This window comes from Phragmites australis, chromosome 15 (assembly GCF_958298935.1).
Source record: "Phragmites australis chromosome 15, lpPhrAust1.1, whole genome shotgun sequence".
Classification (NCBI taxonomy): Eukaryota; Viridiplantae; Streptophyta; class Magnoliopsida; order Poales; family Poaceae; genus Phragmites; species Phragmites australis.
Genome location: NC_084935.1, coordinates 6,501,649 through 6,521,801, shown reverse-complemented (window position 1 = coordinate 6,521,801; position 20,153 = coordinate 6,501,649). Strand labels below are relative to the sequence as shown.

At 44.1% G+C, this 20,153-nt stretch overlaps 2 protein-coding genes across 4 annotated transcripts; both read right to left on the bottom strand.

Annotated features, from left to right (window-relative positions):
* Window positions 1-1,386: 1,386 nt before the first annotated feature.
* Window positions 1,387-6,136, bottom strand: LOC133893269 (HVA22-like protein k). 2 transcript variants are annotated; one of them, XM_062334258.1, is made up of 9 exons: window positions 5,896-6,136; window positions 4,886-4,944; window positions 4,309-4,406; window positions 3,648-3,699; window positions 3,001-3,064; window positions 2,457-2,552; window positions 2,300-2,372; window positions 1,826-1,888; window positions 1,387-1,766 (listed from the first exon to the last, which is right to left on the bottom strand). In XM_062334258.1, exons 1-9 carry the CDS (start codon window positions 5,926-5,928, stop codon window positions 1,714-1,716), a joined length of 591 nt encoding a protein of 196 aa, XP_062190242.1. In that variant the 5' UTR covers window positions 5,929-6,136; the 3' UTR covers window positions 1,387-1,713. The 2 variants fall into 2 exon arrangements, with proteins under 2 accessions (XP_062190242.1, XP_062190241.1); XM_062334257.1 differs by having other exon boundaries at window positions 1,751-1,888.
* Window positions 6,137-6,792: 656 nt separating this feature from the next.
* On the bottom strand, window positions 6,793-10,813 carry LOC133892752 (protein TIC 20-I, chloroplastic-like). Of its 2 annotated transcripts, none has more exons than XM_062333696.1 (3): window positions 10,581-10,813; window positions 9,770-9,926; window positions 6,793-7,644 (listed from the first exon to the last, which is right to left on the bottom strand). In XM_062333696.1, the coding sequence occupies exons 2-3, from the start codon at window positions 9,894-9,896 to the stop codon at window positions 7,004-7,006; spliced, it is 768 nt and encodes a 255-aa protein (XP_062189680.1). In that variant the 5' UTR covers window positions 9,897-9,926; window positions 10,581-10,813; the 3' UTR covers window positions 6,793-7,003. The 2 variants fall into 2 exon arrangements, with proteins under 2 accessions (XP_062189680.1, XP_062189681.1); XM_062333697.1 differs by lacking the exon at window positions 10,581-10,813 and adding an exon at window positions 10,155-10,574.
* Between the last annotated feature and the right edge of the window lie 9,340 nt (window positions 10,814-20,153).

Here is a 20,153-nt window from a genome sequence, read left to right as displayed (position 1 = left end):
TGTCCCCAAAAAAACTTGCATTTTGTGCCTTGTGGAAATTAAAATGTCCAGATTATAAACGAGTTAATACTCTTTCAATTATGATGCATGTATCATCGATGCCCGTTCTGATTATCTGCTACACGAATCGGATAGGAATATGCGGTACATATTCCAAATTTAATTCTCATCGACTATAGAACATGTCTTTTTAAATTAGTAGACAAATTGTGAAATAATTCAAGTTGTTCGGTTGATGGCGCATGCTGTTTTTGTTCTTCGCTGAGCAAACTCGGTCTAGAGACGAAGTAAGCAGCCGCCTTCCCCAACTGAAAGGCGAGCTCGGTTTCGGTCAAAAGCAAGTGTGGCATCGTTTTGGTCCAACGCAAGTTCAACAACCGGCACGTGGCAATGCCTGGGCAAATGCCAGATTGGGATTTTGCTATGATCAGCATCGTCTTTCTGGAGGCAGCGAACCGTGGATGTCCAGGCTATGTATATATACAGAATGCTGAGCTATTTACTGAAATAGAAAATATTTTATTGTATTTACAATTTTAGTATTCGTATTTGGTACATCATTTATTGGAAATGAAATTTTGGTACACCGTACGTCGAAAAACCACGAGCCCGGTTATATTTGGCACCCCGTGTGCCGAATATGACACTGTAGCACATATTCGACACACCATGTGCTGAATATGGGCTACAATATCGTATTCGGTATACGGTGTGTCGAATGACCTTTGTCTGCTGTGTGATCACTAGTTTCGCATACGGTCATATTTGACGTATCATGTGCTGAATATGGCAATGTAGTTCGTATTCGACATACAATGTGTCGAATATGGGTTTTTCGACGCATTATTTACCGAAAATAATTTTTCGGTATATTCTACGTCTAATACAGATGCTAAATTTGTAAATACAATAATATATTATTTATTTTAGCAAATACGTTCATATATATTGTCTAATTTTAGATTTTTACCGAGTTATCACTAAACTTGGTAATATACTAGATCATACAGTTCAAAAAATGCTCAAGTGATGTTCCAAAACATGCTCAAGTGGAAATATATCGATGGGACCCAGTTCCAGCTTATTAGTAACATATCGAACATGGCAACCCAGTGAACGTGACTACATGCTTAGACCATCTCCAACAGCTACCTCAAATTTTCATCCTCAAAATACTATTACAGCATCCCTTATCACTATTACAGCATCCACTATCTATAACACTGTAGCAGTACTGTATCACTGGATACAGACTCTGCTGAAGACGAATTTTCAGTGCTACAGTACACCGCAAAGTACTGTAGCACTGGAATTTTCAGATTTGCAAATTCTGTTAGAGATGGCCTTACAACTTATCCTTCTGAATTATCTTAAATACCGCGGAGCTAAAGAAATGCTGGAATAGAACTCAGTTGAAGATTGTTCGATGCAAGATTCAAACGGCTTAGCTGAAACTTACAGCTGACACACAATGACACAACTTAGATAACGAAAATGCAAACAGCCAGTCATATTTATACATCAATGAAAACTGGATGCTGCAAGTTTTCCCAACACCCAAATCTAAATGGCTCTGGATGATACTTATCTAGCTAAAGCTAAAAACATAGTTTCTAGACTCATCCTTTCAAGAACAGTCATATTCACAATCCAAACAAGCTGGATGCTATTTGCTGTGCCAGAGACATCGCGAGCAGAGATCGCAGGTTCAACTTAAGTTTCAGTTCCCGACACGCCAGCTTCTTCCGTTGCAGCTGAATGTGGACCTTCAATTAAGTTTCAGTTCCCGACACGCCAGCTTCTTCCGTTGCAGCTGAATGTGGACCTTCAATTGTATTAACTGCTTCTGATTGTCCAGGTTGGTCGAGACCATTTACTATGTAGTTTGCTGTCAAAAACATAGGCAGCATAAATTAGTTCTCCTTGACATCAAGAGATTTTAAAGTCGCATAGCACGATTGCAGCTATGAGGCAGAGGGGATAGTAGATATGCCAAGTAAATCGGGATATGCAACATGTGAGATAAGCTACGTGACAAAGAATGTGCATACAAAGTTATGTACACGGCTCGGCAGATAGGTCCACTGCAGTAGAGATCTAAATGGTTGTGATGCAAGCATATGATAAAAAAACAATCTTAACAAGTTGAAATCCCAATTTGTCACAAGATATGTTATTATCTATGGCCCAATATTAAGCATTTTTTTTACTTCTTTTCCCTGGACTAGAATCGTCTGTACAAGAATGCTGTTTTTCTTAGACAGTCTCTGTCATACATGGTCTGCTTCCAGTTCTGTACCTGTTGTAGCACCTCTGATGGCCATGTTCTCTACAAAACGAATTTCATCTTCGTGGCTGCTGACAAACTTCGTCTGGTTTTGTACAATATTACTTCCATTAATAATATATCCACTAGAGAAAATATGTAAAGAGATGCAGAGTAAAATTACACTTACAAGTTCCTTGGACAGGATATTCAGAAATCTATCAATTTTTGCTTGGTGCTTCAGGAAAAATGGACGCAGGTACCTTCTGTATACATGCTTTGATCCCTGAAAGGAAAAGAACGCAGCTATCGGTACAACAAAGGCCACAAATTCTATCAAACCATTCATTGTTGAAGATGCAGTTAGCACCAATAAGAGTGAAACTTATAGTAAAATATGGTGACATTATATGTCCAAAAGGTAGCACAAATCTTTAAAAGAGGCCAATAGTATACAGTTTCCTAAGCAATAGAAAGGAAAACAGCATATATAGAGCTTTGATCTCAAGTTCTCGACAAACTCCCAATACATGAGAAAACTGAAATGGGTTTCAGCTAGATAATCACAGGTGTTCTTGAAAGTTGAAAGGGAAAAAAGTTTGGGCCAAGCAAAGCAAAGAAAACAGTGCCATGAATATCATGGATTTGAGATAAAGGTCATATCACAAAGAGGCAAATGGTACTGGTCAACCTATCAGAAATTTGGAGGGAAAGGGGGAGTTTTGATTACTTACACCATTTGAGGGGAACTGGAGCCACACAAGGACAGCAAACTTCACATGATAATAGAGAGGAACACTGGAGAACAGCAACAGACATATGCTCAAATAGCTTTTAAGGCAGGTAGAATTCAAAACAAGGCATGTTACCTATGCCACAATAACAAGGCATGTTACCTGTGCCAAATGTAAAGCACAGTAATAAAAGGCAACAAATACGAACTGAGAATGATAGTTATGGTAAATGTATAGCACAATAACAAAATGATGCAATTTAGTGAAGGCTTTTTTAACTCAAATATGATGACTCTCAATGCATCATTGTGTGTAAATCCCTGCTTCATTCCCATATGTCAGTCAGTGTGCACCTTTAGATATCCCTCTCTGTTACATAATTCGTTCCTTTCTGTTTGTAGCTATGGCAGAAACAACGAAATTACTGTTTAGGCCCTTTTCATGACACTCCACTCGGGCATTCTAACTTTCTAAGGGCAAATAGCAAGGATTGTGATGCAACCTGCGTGGGGGCTCTAACCAGAACGTTTTTCTTAAACTTAACAAACGCTCACTGACTAGAGTGTCATTGCAATTCAATGGTTATGCGAAAAAACAAGAAAAATCATAAATATTTCAAACACTCTGATTACATCAGATATCCATACCTTGAAAGAAGCTTATCTGCAAAGACCTCCACAATGCTAAAAGATCCATATGCTGCAAAACATTTCGAACAGGAGGTAACGTTGAGATACCATCATACCAATGTTACAAGCAACAAGCAATGCACAAAAATCTTGACTGCAGATTTTGGACCAAAACAAGTTAATAAATAGACACCTGCTATTTTTATATTTGTTCACTTTATTCCATCTAAAACAAAGTTTCTCACTCTTCTTAGTTCTTTTATTCTAGGAATGTTCAGACATATCGTTATAACAGCAACCACATCACTTAAGTCTTTATACTAAAACACATCAAGTCGTACTGGCATTTCATCGGCTAAGGAATCATGTTGAGATGATAAGGCAAGTTAGTGTACATCACAAAAATAGTGGGTCCTTTTTCATTTGTTACTTCATCGACATGAACATCCTTTTTACTACAACTAATTGAGCAATGCCAACTGGATTTAAAAGAAAACTGCTCGAAAAAGTTCCTATACGATGAATAATTCCAGAAAAGACTATGAAACGTGCTGCAATTTTGCTCTATGTGGCAATGTTAATATAGCAATAGTTGCACAAAATTTTCATCAATATACTGAAAGAAGTTGCTTGGAGGTAATGATGAATATTTTACTAAAAGTTTCCTCTTAATACAGACCTGCCCAATACAAGAGCAACCGCTCTTTCTCCTGCTCATCCTTCTTTTCTATAGCTCTGAAAGTGGAGTATACAGGTAGACCAATCCCCACTGCACAACTGCATCAGCATGAAGTGAATGATGGATGAATTCCTTACTAACTATGATAGTAGCACAATACTTTTTAAAAGATTGCCAGAATAGATATTATTTTTGGTTTATTACATCCAGTTAGGCCACCATGTGATTTAACATTAACATGTTGTTGCCCAATACCCAATAAGAATTTGCAGTACAGATGATGCTCATGTCACATAGATTTATCTTGTTGCTAATATCAATGAAATAATTATTGTCAACATAACAACTTTTTGTAGAAAATTATAAAGTGAAAACAGTGACAAAGTATTGACATCTGTATAACCAGTTCATTAACGTACACTATGGCACTATGGTATAGACACACAATAAGCTGTCAATCTTTTCTCACCAAGAAAGTGTCAAACAACTTCCAACTTCCAAGAAGGACAACACAAAAATAAACAATATGATAACGCAATGCTGATAGCCTGATAAATTTACTATGTTCAATGAGTACCTGGCTGTACGGATGACTACATTAGAGCTTAGTGGCGCCAGTAAGAGTCGCAAACCCACCTATGACAATAAATACAGTTTTAACACAAAGCATCAATAACTTTTGAGTTGCAAGTGCATAATCTGGAGGTCATGAAAGGTCATGAAATTTGCCAATAACCTATCCTGAAAACTTATAGACAAGTTGTTATATATTATCCCAACTTATACATATACTCCATGGCTCAGCTTGCAAGCAGATGTTTCAGATTATCACCCTAACTCAGGAATTCGAATATTTACGTGCCACATTCAGAGCCACTGAAAACACTAGAGTCCCATGGTTCAAACGTTTAATATTAGGCTATTGGGAAAAGGTCACTAGAACAAAGAAGAGTGTAACAAATAAATTCGAACACAATGAAACACAAAAGTCCCATTCTGCCTGATTTGATAAAAAACTACCATGTGAGTTCATGATTTAATTTGCCTCAATGTGCTAGCCATTTTCACCAATGCTCCTATAACTCAATCATCCAATGTGCTAGCCATTTGACATAATGCTCCTATAACTAATCGGAAAACAAAATCCTGTGCAAGAGCAGAGGCAGTTACATAACGTTCCCGTTGTCATCCAATTGATCGATTCAGTGTTTAACTAATGGAGAAATAAGGAAGAGTTCGATACACACCGTGTCACCGACTAGGATTCGCGAGGAAGCGAACTGATTTGGCTCGATATCATACCACAGCATACGGTAATTTAACGGCACGGGAGCTCGACAGCTCCCAGACAAATAATCGATGCATTGATCCTAAATCTACCACAGCCTCCCAATCAAAACCAAAACAGATTCAGCCGCGGCCTACCCCAATTAACTCACTTGCCTCCATGCCCGAGCCCAGCAGACAGAAACCAATAACACAAACACGAGTAGAACCGCGAACACAGCGACACCCCGAGTCTCGGGCGAACGAGATCGCTCGAGCGTCTCGGGCGATCCAGGTTGTGGAGACGTGATGGGCGCGTACCTCGCCGGAGATGGCGGGGGCAAGGAGGGCCATGGGTCGCCGCCGAGGAGGAGGAGGCGAGGGTCCCGAGGCGGCGCGCGAACCAGGGAGCCGCGGGTGCTGATTAGAGGCCGAGGAATCCGCGGCGATCTCGGCTCTGATCGGCACAGGGGGGAGGCGCCGAGGCGGCAAGAGGAGACGCGACGGCTGCGACGCGAAAGCGGGGACCAAGGGGAAAAGTCGTTGCCGCTTTGGGCAATTTACGATTTGGTCCTCGGTTAGTCGATGATTTCAACGTGAGTACAGCTTCCTTCAGGGAGTTTTGAGATTTTAGGATTTAGGTTTTGGCACGGCTTCAATAATTCATAGAGTTAGCTATTTATAGCTTTAGAAATTTATGAAGGTACATTGAAGGTATTTGAGTGAGCTATTTTATTTTTATTTTAGACAAAAAAAGTTTTAAATCAGTTTATTTTAATCTATAATCTCAAAATCTGATATGAAATTGGAAGTTAGAGCTCTGTTAAATAAAACCTTAATTTGAAAAATTTCAGATTCAAATCCAAACTCCAAACAGGCAACGTATGTAGTGCAAACCGACTAAATTCCCTAAAAATCCTCAATTTCAAACAAGCCCAATGTGACACGATTTTCACACCTGCCCGGAGTGTCATGCACTCGAGATATTAGCTGACAGGTGGGCCCTGTTGTCTCATTCATTACGGCACAGCCAAGCAGTGCACAGCTGACAGCTGTGAGGAGGACGATTCAGCATCTGAGTCCCCAAACACACGAGGGAGCATGAACTCTGGAAGGGAAGCAGTAGCCCAACAAAGCATGACTCGGATTTGAAGCACAAGAGGAAACACGAATTCAACTATTTCATTTCAAGAAACAAAATTGCAGGCAACCAAAGCATAGAAACAATACGCCAAACCTATAACAATTGGAGTTAAAAAATTATGTTGTAACAGCAAGCCATACCAACAGCAATTGGCGTTCAAAATCTGTTGTACCAGCACGCCATACTGATAGCAATTACACATGAGGCTTCGATATGAACAAAACAGTCTATGGAACAAAAAAACCACCCTTGCGATATCCTAGACCTGATACTGTAAGCAGTGGGCTACCTGAACAGATTCAGGTCAGAGTGGATAAATGCTGTGTGCGAAATGAAGGGGACATTTGGGTACATTCCAGCGAGAGCACACCGCATACACTCGAGCACCGTGAAGATCTGTATAAACGCAATAGACATCCAGAAGTACTGCATGGGCTTCCCCTGATACACGATGCCTGGCATCCAGGTGCACATTGTTGCCACTGCTTGGGAACCGGTGTCCAGGAGGATAGCCAGGATTACATGGAACCTCAGGAAGTGCGGTGACCATTTTCGTCTCACAACAAAGAAGTAGACTGTCATAAAAATCACCAGGAAGAGCCACCCAGGAAGCAGTGTCATGGTGTCGATGAAGGTGTACAATAGCGAAAACCCCTGCAAGTATGTGTGCAGCTGGTAGATGGCGTCAGCATATGACCACATGTTGTGGAGTGGCAGCAAGTACGGCACACAAGCTAGAGTTCTCCACCACCATCTGGGTTTGGAAGTCAGCTCGGGGTAGCTGAATGATGACAGAGAGGATGCTCGACAGCCAACTTCAGACCTTCGATGCTGATTGTACCGTGTTGATAGTGATGGAATAGCCTTGACAGAATTCTCCCTTGGGAATGATGTAAGCATGCCATGATGGACAGAATCAGTACCAACTGCAAGACACAGGTGATAATTAAAATCAAATTAAGTTTAGTACTCAGGGGGAAAAAATCAAAGAATAAGACAATGGAATGTATAGAGAAATTCCTGACAATAATATACAATGACCTATAACACTTGCAAAATGCTTCCACTTGCAAAATGATTCTAGAGAACATCAAACCAGGATAGCTAAACTAGGGTTCTGGAACTTTGGTAAAGGATGATCACCGCCACTGGGCTGAAACTGGATTCCAGCAGGTTGTCGGTGGGATTCGGTGATAAAACAAGACTTTTGTTTGAACATTAAAATCAAATCCCAAAAAAGGACAGCTTTCTTCTCAACAGCATAACTCCAAGGATCTCTCTCGCAAAACTTGAGTATCAACACGCAACTAAACTTTGGTACTTATGCAGGTATGTCTCAATGATTCCCAGTCCCAGTTTTTACACTAACAATTCTATCTGAATTTGTTACAAAGAGAAATCTGGTAATCACTGCACACCTGATGCTGTAGTATTGCTTGTGATCCAAAGAAGTACAATCTACCAGAAACATGGTTCACTTGAGTAGCAGTACGGTATGCTGTTATGTATGCCACTTATTTAAACTTCCATTGCGAACACATACCCTGAACCGTTTCAGATTCGATGAATTCCAGTACAAGATCCGCAGGTGTGTATAGCATCAGACAACTTAGTAAAACAAAAAAGATGCACAAGATTGTGCAGTGCGCGAGCAGCAAATGTGGAACACATGCAATTGATACCCAGTTAATTACAGAAGATAAGCTACATAAGACATTCAAATGCCTAAGTAATAGCTAAGGAATGCTCATTGCAAGTTTTATGCACCTGTCTAGTTGATTCAAGCCATCCTTTTAAAAGAAACAAGGGGGGGGGGGCATAATGGACTGTAAGTTTGTAATGGAGGTCAATCTAGGTATTCTTATATGTACAAGTTAATAATGGACCGAGGCAATTGAAGCTTTCTTCGATGTGCCATAAGTTCACAATAGCCATATTTCATTGCTTACTTAATGTCATTGGCTTGACCAAGCACTAACTAAACAATATATAGTTTTGTTCAGCAAAACATCTTCAAAAAAACTGGTTGGCGGACAATAAAAGAGATGGAGATCCTAAGATTGCAGAAGTATTTTCTAACATACACAATATTGGACTGTCAGCTGGAGCATAGCATCACCAGATACTCCAGCATCTAATATAACAGATTATGTACAAGTTAATAATGAACAAATGCAATTGAAGCTTTTTTCGATGTGCCATAACTTCACAATAGTCATTTCACTGCTTAGTGTCATTGGATTGACCAAGTACTAACTTAACAATATATAGTTTTGTTCAGAAAAACATTTTTTAAAAAAACTCGTCGACAGACAATAAAAGAGATGGAGATCCTAAGATTGCAAAAGTATTTTATAAAATACACAATATTGGACTGTCAGCTGGAGCATAGCATCACCAGATACTCCAGCATCTAATATAACAGATTAGAATCCAAAAAAAAAAGCCAGAAATCACAAACAAAAATAAAATGAAATAACTACACTACCACTTACAAAAGAACTAGAATTCAGTGCTACAAACCTGCTGCCAACTAGATTATATATTATATGTTCCCAATGGCCCTCTATATCGCAAATAATGCACTATATAATCATTAAGGGTATGAACTACTGCTCTCTGCTAGATGCATAAAAACTAAAAGCATAGAGAATGACAATCTACTGTATGAGGCCTACGAGGAGTACAAAAAAAGAATTGTTTGTGGAAACCCATATTTTGAGTAAACAGCCCTGCCCTCCAACCCTATGATCAAACAAGAGACAGCAGAGCTTTGCTTTGGCACAATGATCTATGTTGAATGGGAAGTTATTTTGGGCATCTGAAGATACAATGCAGTTTGTCGGCAGCTTCAGCTTCATGTTTATTTTAGAAAGAAAGCTAGCATTACACTATAACAGTATAGGAGATTAGAGGTAACTCGCAATGACTGATAATAAAGAGGATATAACAGCAGAAAATCAGGGAAAGCACTGTGGGCAATAAACGAGGACATGCATCATATATTGCAGCAAATTTAACGAAAAGAAAATAGCATTGTCATATGCATACCTCGCAGAGCTCGCATAGGAAAATTATTCCTCTTAACATGAAACTGGGTGGCCTTTAGACTTGATGACCTACCAGGAAAAGCTAGCAGCTGAGCATTCCCAGCTGATAAGCCTTGACAGAGAACCATTTTGCATATGGCACGGCCTTGCAAAATTATCTGTGCAGAACATGCAAACGAATTTAGATAGTGTTTGGTCTGACACTGTCATCATAAACGAAACTAGTAATTGGAAATGTGAAGGGAATGGGTGAACCAAATTGCTGAGCTTCAGTCGTCTAACCGTATGAAAACTCAATAAAGTGTTTGGTTCACCTCAACTAACAGTGTGAAATTGTTATGCAAACAGAAAATTGAAGTGATAAAATTTTGAACAAACTCCAATACTTCTTTTTAGGGAAACAAACTTCAATACTTCACAGCTAACTGAAGTCGTCGACCAGTCAGATAACTTTCTATGGACAGCCGGCGAGAGCAAACCAGCGGCGGAGTTAAAGGTGGGGGGAAGGGTGGTTAGTTGAACCCCTAAAAAATCTCGGGAACTAAACCAAACCACCGGCACAATTGCGTACTCCACTACGCAGCAAACGATATCCGCAACGAACTGGACCGGCTGGAGAGAACGAAACAGTTGGTGCGACTCATGACTCGTCCGAGCAAGCTAGGGCATCCTATCCTAACCAACAGCAGAATTAATCGACTCATCGAGTCCGGATGGATCTCCACCCCACGCGAGTGGCATCCGGCGGGGACGAGGACGCCGACGGGGGTAGGGAGAGGAGAGAGGTGCGGGCTGCGGTTTGGGATAGATACCTGGGTATGTATGGGCCGATGCGTGCTCGGCCGGAGAGACTGAAGAGGCGGGAAAGGAACGGACGGACGGACGGTGACCCTTGGGATCGGAGCGGTGGTGGCGCTCCGGTGAACCGGAGGAACGGGCCGGAGTGGGTGGCTGGGCAAGCGACGCCCAAGCCGGAGGATAGGGTTCTTCAGTTGCAGATCAGCCCCTGGAGCTTCTGGAATTCACCGCCGAGGGCCTTTCTGAGTTCACTTCTTTTTTGGGATTGGGGGGGGGGGGGCGGTGGGGGAGGCCTGTTCAATTGTTGTGCAGGCCTCAAAGAATCCTGGCCCAATTTGGTCTGGCTCGAGAATTTTTTTAGAATGAATTTGTCGGTATAATAAAATTTGTTTTCTTTGTCTTTTGTTCAAGTAATTATTTAAGTTGAAAATTTTAGAAGCTAGATTATAGTATTTTATATACCATACTTTTTTAGAATTTTTTATGAGTATTTTAATAGTGTTTTGAATTTTAAGAGGGTGGGGGAGGCCTGTTCAATTGTTGTGCAGGCCTCAAAGAATCCTGGCCCAATTTGGTCTGGCTCGAGAATTTTTTTAGAATGAAATTTGTCAGTATAATGAAATTTGTTTTCTTTGTCTTTTTTAAGTAATTATTTAATTTGAAAATTTTTAGAAGCTATATTATAGTATTTTATATACCATACTTTTTTTTGAATTTGTTATGAGTATTTTGATAGTGTTTTGAATTTTAAGAGCAGTGTAATGTTATATTTTTATTTTTAACACGTCATCTATTGAAAAGTCGATAGACACCTGTTGCTGGACGGTAATAGTTTAGATGTATGATTTTTGAAAATAAACATAATTTTTACAAATTTTTTATTTAAAATATAAAAATAAAAAATGTTCTTGCTCGAGCCGGCAGAACCCAATTTGCCGGTCCTCCTCGTCCAGTGGGATTATTACATGGACATGGCTCACTGAGACCATTACTGATCTCTCTCGAGTCTTGACGATCCAGCCAGCAACGTTTAATCGGTGGCTCTTATCTCACATTGCGGAAGAAACGGTTACAATCACCGCCACGTAATCAGCGAAAGTAGACGAAATATTATATATGATTTTTTAGACTCGTTACTAATAAAATACTCTCAAATAATTGCTAAAACATACATATTTATAACCATACCAACATCTATATGTGACCGAACACGTATACAATTTTTATAAATTCGTTTATTTCTATAATACAGATACATATAGTTTATTGTAACATATGTTTGTGTCTGTGTGATAGATATTAATGGATTTTATGAAAATCCTATAAATATAAAAATACAGAAATTATTTTAAATTTGGCTGCTGGTTTCCTCTATATCTTTTGCTTTCCCATCCACACAACCTACTCGTTTCACCAGACTCTTTAGCTTTCCAAACACACAACCCGCTCTTCTCCCCTCAATCTAAAGCGACAAAGGGTGTTCATCTTACTCGCTTGCCATCCTAGCATTCATATCTTCCACACACACAGCTACTATGGATTTTTCTATTCACTACACTGAGGTGAGTATCATATAGTTCACATCACGGTTTAATTAGAGTTTGTTAATTTTTTCTTCGATATGTGTAACAGAGAGCAATGACTTGTTTCCGTCGTAGATTTGTTGTTGGGGAAACGCCGCGGTTATGAGATATTTAGACGATGTGCGATGATATCGTTATTGTAACTGTAGTATCTTAGATACCACATCACATATAAAGGGGTGAAACACCCAATATACCCTCGTATACATATCGTTGTAACATAATATCTTAAGAATAGACTGGTAATTTTTCCTATCGCTTCTCTCTATAAAAATAGTCCCATAGGGGCAAGCAAGGGGACTCGAGATTTTCCCCAGGTACCTAGGCTCTGCTTCTCTCTCGCTCTCCCCTCTTGAATCACTATTCATCTCTAAGCTTGAACCTTCTTATTGGAAGAGGCTCTTGCCTTATGCTATTGGGGCATGTTTTGGTGTCCCAACAGATGGCACCGTTCGTGGGGATGTCTGATACAAAAAGCCATGAGAGGAAAGGAGTTTAGAAGACATCAAGAGAGCATAACATGTTCTCAGATTGACTCATGGAGGAGTACTCGCGTTGCTTGAAGGAGCTGTCGTTGGTGGCACACAACGCAGGCTCTGCAAAGAGCGTCTTCCTGTCATCTGCTATATGCCCCGCGAGGCGCGCTTTTGGTCTAGCAGCTTGCAGGCAAGCTATGTGTGGGTCTATAGGCTGAGATGATGGCTTCGAACCTAGCTCTATGCGAAGGTAAGCATGCATAGCTCCGGGCACCACTCCACGTGAAGCTCTTATTTAAATCTCCCTAGCTCATTACTATGCGGCTTAGGAGACTAGTTAGCAAGCGCTGCACAAGGCAAGAAAAAAAAATCAAGAGGCAGGTCGTGTCCACTCAGTGTGGACCCCTGATACACGCACGGTCCATAGCAAAGCATGACGCCACAAGGTTTGACTAAAGTCCTCGTGTTTGCACCATGACCGTAGGATATTTATTCTCATGGTGTAAAAGATAGTAATATATTTACTTGTTGTACATGTGCAGACTTTCCTATAGGTTATGGTCTGTGTCAAAGGGTGCATGTGGATGGTATTGGAAGATAGCTTCTGACTTTTGTGGTGCCCACGTATCCTTGTCACTAGCAAGCTTATCTTGTGTCGGAGGCATACACATTAAGTATGGCAGCCCTGTGTGCCTATGATTCGCTTGCTCACAGATATTTTAAGCTAACATGCCATGAGTCTAGCTGCGTAGCCACAGCTGGGCTAGGATATCGTATAGCTACAGCTGTGGGGTGCTAGCAGCGCTGAGATCATAGTAAAAACATACCAAAAATAAAGCTTGCTCCATTTTTCCTACCGTCTTATCTGTAGCAAGATGTTTCCCCAGCGATACAAGCACCAGACGCATGGCTCCACACGAGCTGATACTCGAACGTGTGGCTCCGCACCTCTCAGCGTCGAACACGGAGACCTCCACATCGGACGATGTTCAATCGAAAGAACAAGCCTTTTAGAACCATAAATCGAATCCCCTGCAACTCGACCCCATGTGGAAGTGAGTGTAGTAAGGATTAGGGTTATAGCCGCATGAGTTCCACGTGGCTAGAGACGCCTCCACTCTCTGCATGGCTAGGAGCCTCTTCTACACCGCAACCGTTGGTCAGAGCCATCTACTAAACCACAAGAGCCCCTGTGCTCAGCGGCCCGAGCCACCTCTGCTCTATCGCTAAAGCCATCTACCTCGTCAATAGAGCCCCTATGCTCAGCCACCAGAGCTGTCTACCTCATCACCAGAGCCCCTGAGCTCGGCGGCCCGAGCCACCTCCGCTCCATTGTTAGAGCCGTCTACCTCGTCACTGGAGCCCACATGCTTGGCGGCCCGAGCCACTTCCGCTCCACCACCAGAGCCATCTGCATTGCCACCAGAGCCCATGCGCTCAGCAGCCACCTCTTCGCTGAAGCCCTCCATCATACTCAATCGGAGGTCGGGCTCCATGGCCACTTCATCGCCGAATCCCTCAATCTTCGGTGATCATGCCCACGAGAGGACTAGCCAAGTAGTTGAAGCCCTCCAACGCACTTACTAAAGACTGGGCTCCGCAACCACCACATCACCGGAGCCCTTCATCCTACTCGTCAGAGGCCATTCACCCAGAGGCCCAGCTCCGTGCTGCCAATGGCCAAGCTTCAATGAGCTGAAGGACACTCACCCAAAGGCCTAACTCCAAGCTGGAGTCCAGGCTTTGTGGCACCGGTGGCCGAGGTCCCTGCCGGAGACCTGTGTCCGCCTTGGAGGCTACTCACTCGAAGGCCGCTCATCGGAGGCCGATCTCCATGCCGAAGCCCCACGCACGCATTGGTGTTGAGCCGCACACCAAGAAGCTTACAACCGGGATGGAGTTGGACACGTCCGCCTTGTTGCGGCGACGAAGCACCAGTTGGTACAACAACTGTGGCGACTCCTCCTGCGCGGAGCCCTGTTCGGGTTGTGCTTGGCCAACAGTTGGAGCTGATGGCCATGCGCCAGAGAGAATCCAGTGGTGGTGTGGCGTCCTCCGACACCTCGGTTGTGCTGGACAACAGCATGCAGTGGATGCCCTCGACGGCAGGTCGCTGTTATTGTGCACTCGCTTCTCTCGCTTCCTCTCACACATGAATGCATGTAGCTCCTGCTTACTCATACACACATGCATCCACTCGCTCCCTCTCGCACGTGAAAGAAGCAGAGGCCTTACGTCACAGATGCCACACATGAATGCATGTAGCTCTTTCTTACTGCATACCCGCATGCATGCACTCGCTTGATCTCGCACGTGAAAGCAACAAAGCATTAAGCCACAAACGCTATGCTCGCATGTAGCTTTTGCTTTCTGTGGTATGCCTGCATGTATGCACCGCCTTCTCTATTTTCCATGTACTGGAAGCAGGACATTTAATGGGCGTTGGAGCAAGGAATGGTCGAGACCTAGCCTCTAGGCGCGCGCGTGAGCCCCTCCAGCCTCACAGGCTCCACCTCTGGCCTAGTAGGCCTTCGTCCACACGCTCCTTAATTAGCATGCCTAGGCTCCCTCTGACCGCCAGGTACGCCCCACCGTTGCTGTCTCAAGATCAACATCACATGGCTTACTCATGGTCTTAAGTTGGCGTGTGCTAAGAATAGCCGTCCAACCTGGTCACACCTTATGCTGCAAATTAGCTATTCGCTAATAATGGTAAAGTACAAAATTGCTCAAAAAATGCAACATAGCGCACATCAATAAAAACCCTCCACCATGAGCGTCGAGGTCTGAAAACCCTCCGCCATGTGCGTCGAGGTCTAAAAACCCTCTACCATGAGCGTCGAGGTCTAAAAACCCTCTGCCATGAGCGTTAAGGTCTAAAAAACTCTCCGCCATGAGCGTCGAGGTCTAAAAACCCTATGCCATATGCGTCGAGGTCTGAAAACCCTCCGCCATGAGCGTTGAGGTCTAAAAAAACCCTCCGCTATGAGCGTCGAGGTCTGAAAACCCTCATCGAGGTCTAGAAAAAAAAGCCTCTGCCATGAGCATCGAGGTCCAAACCTTCTGTGTAAGACCCCAAACCCGAGATCTCCTATACCTCCTATATATAGGGATCCTAACAGGATGGATATGTGATGATGGTGCGGGAATGCACTTGTGTGGGAAATGCATATTTGGTTTGTGATTGTTCATGTGTGAGATCCTAAGGATTGGTTCTTGAACATGTAACTAGGCTATATCGTATAACCACAAGGTTTATATAGGTATGACCTGGCCAATTAATTAGCCACCCATTCGGTTCTGTGAGCACCAGTAGTCCGTTGAGTGGCACAAGAGGGGGCTTCTACAGTGATTCAAAACCTCAGTGGGTGCTTACGGGTCAACGGGAGCTTTGTAAAGTCCTTGTAGTGATCTATTGGCACACACTATGAAAGTGTGTAAGTTACCGACGGGTACCGGCAAAAGAGTTGATCACGACTCGTGGAGAAAGCTGTGCAAACTCTGTAGAATATAAAACTGATCAATCAGCTATGCTCACGGTCAAGAGCGGCTTAGACTTCTTCTTGATTAGTAGGGATTAGAGATCTGGAATGGTTGGTCGAGTAGCTAGGTTATGAGTTTACCTTGTGAGTCTTGGTAGTTGGATGGAATCTGATGAGCTGTTCTTCTTGGTTAAGTTGTGTCTTCACACTTAGTAAATAGGATGCCTTTTGTTGGATTTATAGGATAAGGTTGCTTAGTGTAGTAAATCAATGTTAAACCTTTTCTTGACTTAAACCCCATATCATGCATTCCTACACTTGTGGAGTACAATTTGTTCTCACACTCGGTGCTACCTCTCTTGTATTCTACCATTGTTCAGAAGCCGTCATTGAAGCTGCACCTTATGAAGGAGATGATTTCGACCCAGAGCTCCTTTTCTAGGTTGGTGTTCCCCCAGTTGACACCTGTGGAAGATAGAAGACCCTATGGGGTTGGAGTTTTCCTTTCTACTGTGTCTTTCTTCTAGACCCTTGTGTCCTTTTGTAATAAGTTACGATGATATTGGAATAATAACACTGTGATGATACACTGATGATATAACATATATATGAAACTTGATCCTAGCATACATGTGATTGTACTTGATTTTGTTCCTTTAAAACTAGGTGTTACACCTGCCTTTGTCGAGCCTCGCTGCAACTACAAGCTGAGGGGGTCGTGGATTGCCTCCCTCAGCCTCGTCGTTGACTCCGCCTTCGGCTACTGCTGCGTGGCCCCGGACGGCCCTGCTTCCATCGAGCCTCATCGCAAATATATGCTGAGGGGGTCGCGGACAACCTCCCTTAGCCTCGCCGTCGACTCCGCCTCCGGCTACCACCGCGGGGCTTCGGATGGCCCTTCCTCCGTCGAGCATCGCCACGACTACATGTTGAGGGGGTCGCAGACTACCTCCTTCAGCCTCACAGTCGACTTCACCTCCGGCTACCACTATGGGGCTCTGGACGGCACTGCCTCCATTGAGCCTCACCGCAACTACATGCTAAGGGGGTCACGAATGGCCTCCCTCAACCTCGCCGATGACTCAGCCTCCAACTACCACCGCAGGCCTTCGAACGGTGAAAGCATCTAGGCCCCTAAATTGGGTTTTGGTAATTAATGACAATATATCTTTGTGAACTAACTCGTTTAAATTGAGTTGTGAAAATGTTAGTCACGAATATGTTGCGGAGCTAGAAAGATGCATGTATGGAAGGCGTAAAAGGCTAGCTCAAGGCAAAGGTACATGTTAGGGCATTTTAATTTTGCCGGTCAAAGATGCTTAGAGAAGAAAGTGACCAGATTTATAGGTTAAATGCCGTACTATAAAGAGGTATTGATGTATAGTTACTTGAAGTCTCTATAGTGCCAACTTGCTCAAACCTGCATTCATATAGATGTCAAAAACTTGTTAGAGAGAAAAACCCCCTTTGAAAAAGGCTATCTCTGGAATTTCTTCTGTTGGCGGTCTGACCGTGCCTCTGGGCGGTCTGACCGCTGTCTTCTTCAGAGCAGCTCATGAGTTTTTCTGCTCGTCGATCTGACCGGTGTGATCAAAGTGCTCGCTCGGTCTGACCGGAGTTCTCGGGGGTGCTCGCTCGGTCTGACCGAGGTGCTCGCTCGGTCTGACCGCTGTGTAAGTTTTGGTGTTCTGGCTTTTCTTGTGAGTGCTCGGTCTGACCGGAAGGTCAGCTCGATCGAACCGGTAGCGTACAGAAACTTTCTGTGTTGACGGTCTGTCTTAGAGGGTCGTCGGTCGGACCGTCCGACAGTGTCTCAAAGTCAAATTAGCCGTTGGCTGCTAGCGGATATTTCGGTCGGTCTGACCGACATTGGGCTCGGTCAGACCGCCAAAGTCAATCTTCACGTGTTAGAGTACTGTAACGGTCGAATTTATTGGGTTGGCTATAAATATGAAGTGTGCTGGCCATTTGGACATCTCTCTTGTACTCCAAACACTTCATATTCATTCTTGGATCTCTTGTTTCTCCTCTCTCACTCACTTTGCTTAAAGATTGTATTCTTGTGAGATTTGAGAGCATCTAGTGCATAAACTTGAGGGTTTGAGCATTTGGGCACTAGTGAATCTTCAAGCAAGCGTCATCGGCTTTTTACTTTTGGAGGTTGCCGCCTCCTAGACGGCTTGGAGGTTGTGGCACCGTCGAGCCCTTCAAGGAGATTGTGAAGGAGCCATGGTGGTGGTTGTGAAAGGCTTGAGCACGCCTTGTCGGAGTGACGAAGTGCATCACTAGTGGAAATGAGGTTTGAGTAGTTCTTGTCAATTCCGGTTTAAGATCAAGTTGTTTGGGGTAAGCCTTTTCTCTTGCTAGATTTGACACTTGATAGAGAAGCGGATTGAAGCTTGAACTCACCTCAACGTGGATTAGGGGTGATCGGCAAATCACCGATACCACGGGAAAAATCATTTGTGTTCCTTGAGCAATTTTCTTTATTGTTGAGCTATTTACCTTTCAAGCAATTTACTTAAGTAATTTATATTCCTAGACTTTGAATTGTTGCTTGTCACCCTAGGATTGCAAACCTTCTATATAGCTCTAGTTGTCCCATTTATTGCTTTTGTGATCATTAGTTTAAATTTCGCAAGTTTTATTGATCGCATTGCAATTAGTTTTAAAACCGCCTATTCACCCCCCTCTAGTCGGTATCTTTGATCCTACAAACGGCCTTGCCTCTGTCGAGCCTCACTGTGACTACATGCTGAGGGTGTCATGGACTGCCTCCGTCAGCCTCGCCATCGACTCCACCTTCGGCTACCACCGTGGGGCTCCAGACGGCACTGCCTCCATCGAGCCTCGCTGTGACTACATGCTGAGGGGGTCGCGGACTGGCTCTGCCTCAGTCAAGCCTCGCCATGACTACATGCTGAGGGGGTCGAGGACTGCCTCCCTTAGCCTCACCATCGACTCTACCTCTGACTATCGTCGCGGGGCTCTGTATGGCCCTACCTCCGTCGAGCCTCGCCATGACTACTTGCTCAGGGGGTCATGGATGACCTCCCTTAGCCTTATCATCGACTCCGCCTTCAGCTACCGTTGCGGGGCTCCAAATGCCCCTGCCTCCGTCAAGCCGCACCGCGACTACATTCTCAGGCGGTTGCGAACTACCTCCATCAGCCTCACCATCGAATTCGCCTCCTGCTATCGCCGCGAAACTCTGGACAGTTCTGCCTTCGTTGAGTCTCACCGTGACTACATGCTGAGTGGATCGCGGAAGACCTCCCTCAGCCTCGCTAACAACACAGCCTCCAGCTACCGTCACGGGGCTTTGGACGGCCCTACCTATATCGAGCCTTGATGTGACTACATGCTTAGGGGGTCACAGACTGCCTCCATTGGCCTCGCCATCGACACCACCTCCGGCTACCACCACGGGGCTCCGTACGACCCTGCCTCCATCGAGCCTTGTCACAACTACATGCTGAGGGGGTCACAGACTGCCTCCCTCAGCCTCGCTGCTGACTCCGCCTCTGGCTACCGTCATTGGGCTCCAGACAGCCCTGTCTCCATTGAGCCTCAACGCAACTACATGCTAAGGGGGTCACAGACAGCCTCCCTCAGCCTCGTGGTCGACTCCGCCTCCGGCTACCGTCATAGGGATCCGGACGGTCCTGCCTTCGTCGAGCCTCGCTGTGACTACATGCTGAGGGGGTCAAGGATTGCCTCCCTCAGCCTCACCGTTGACTCCGCCTTTGGCTACCGCCACAGGGCACTGAACGGCCTTGCCTCCGTCGAGCGTTGTTGCGACTACATGTTAAGTGGGTCGCGGACTGCCTCCCTCAGCCTCGTCGTTGATTTTGCCTCCGGCTACTGCCGTGGGCCCTAGACGGGCCTACCTCCGTCGAGCCTTACCGTGACTACATGCTGAGGGGGTCGTGGACTGCCTCTCTCAGCCTCACCGTCGATTCCACCTCTCGCTACCACAACAGGGCCCAAATGGCCCTGCCTCTGTCGAGCCCCACAACGACTACAGGCTGAGAGGGTCGCAGATT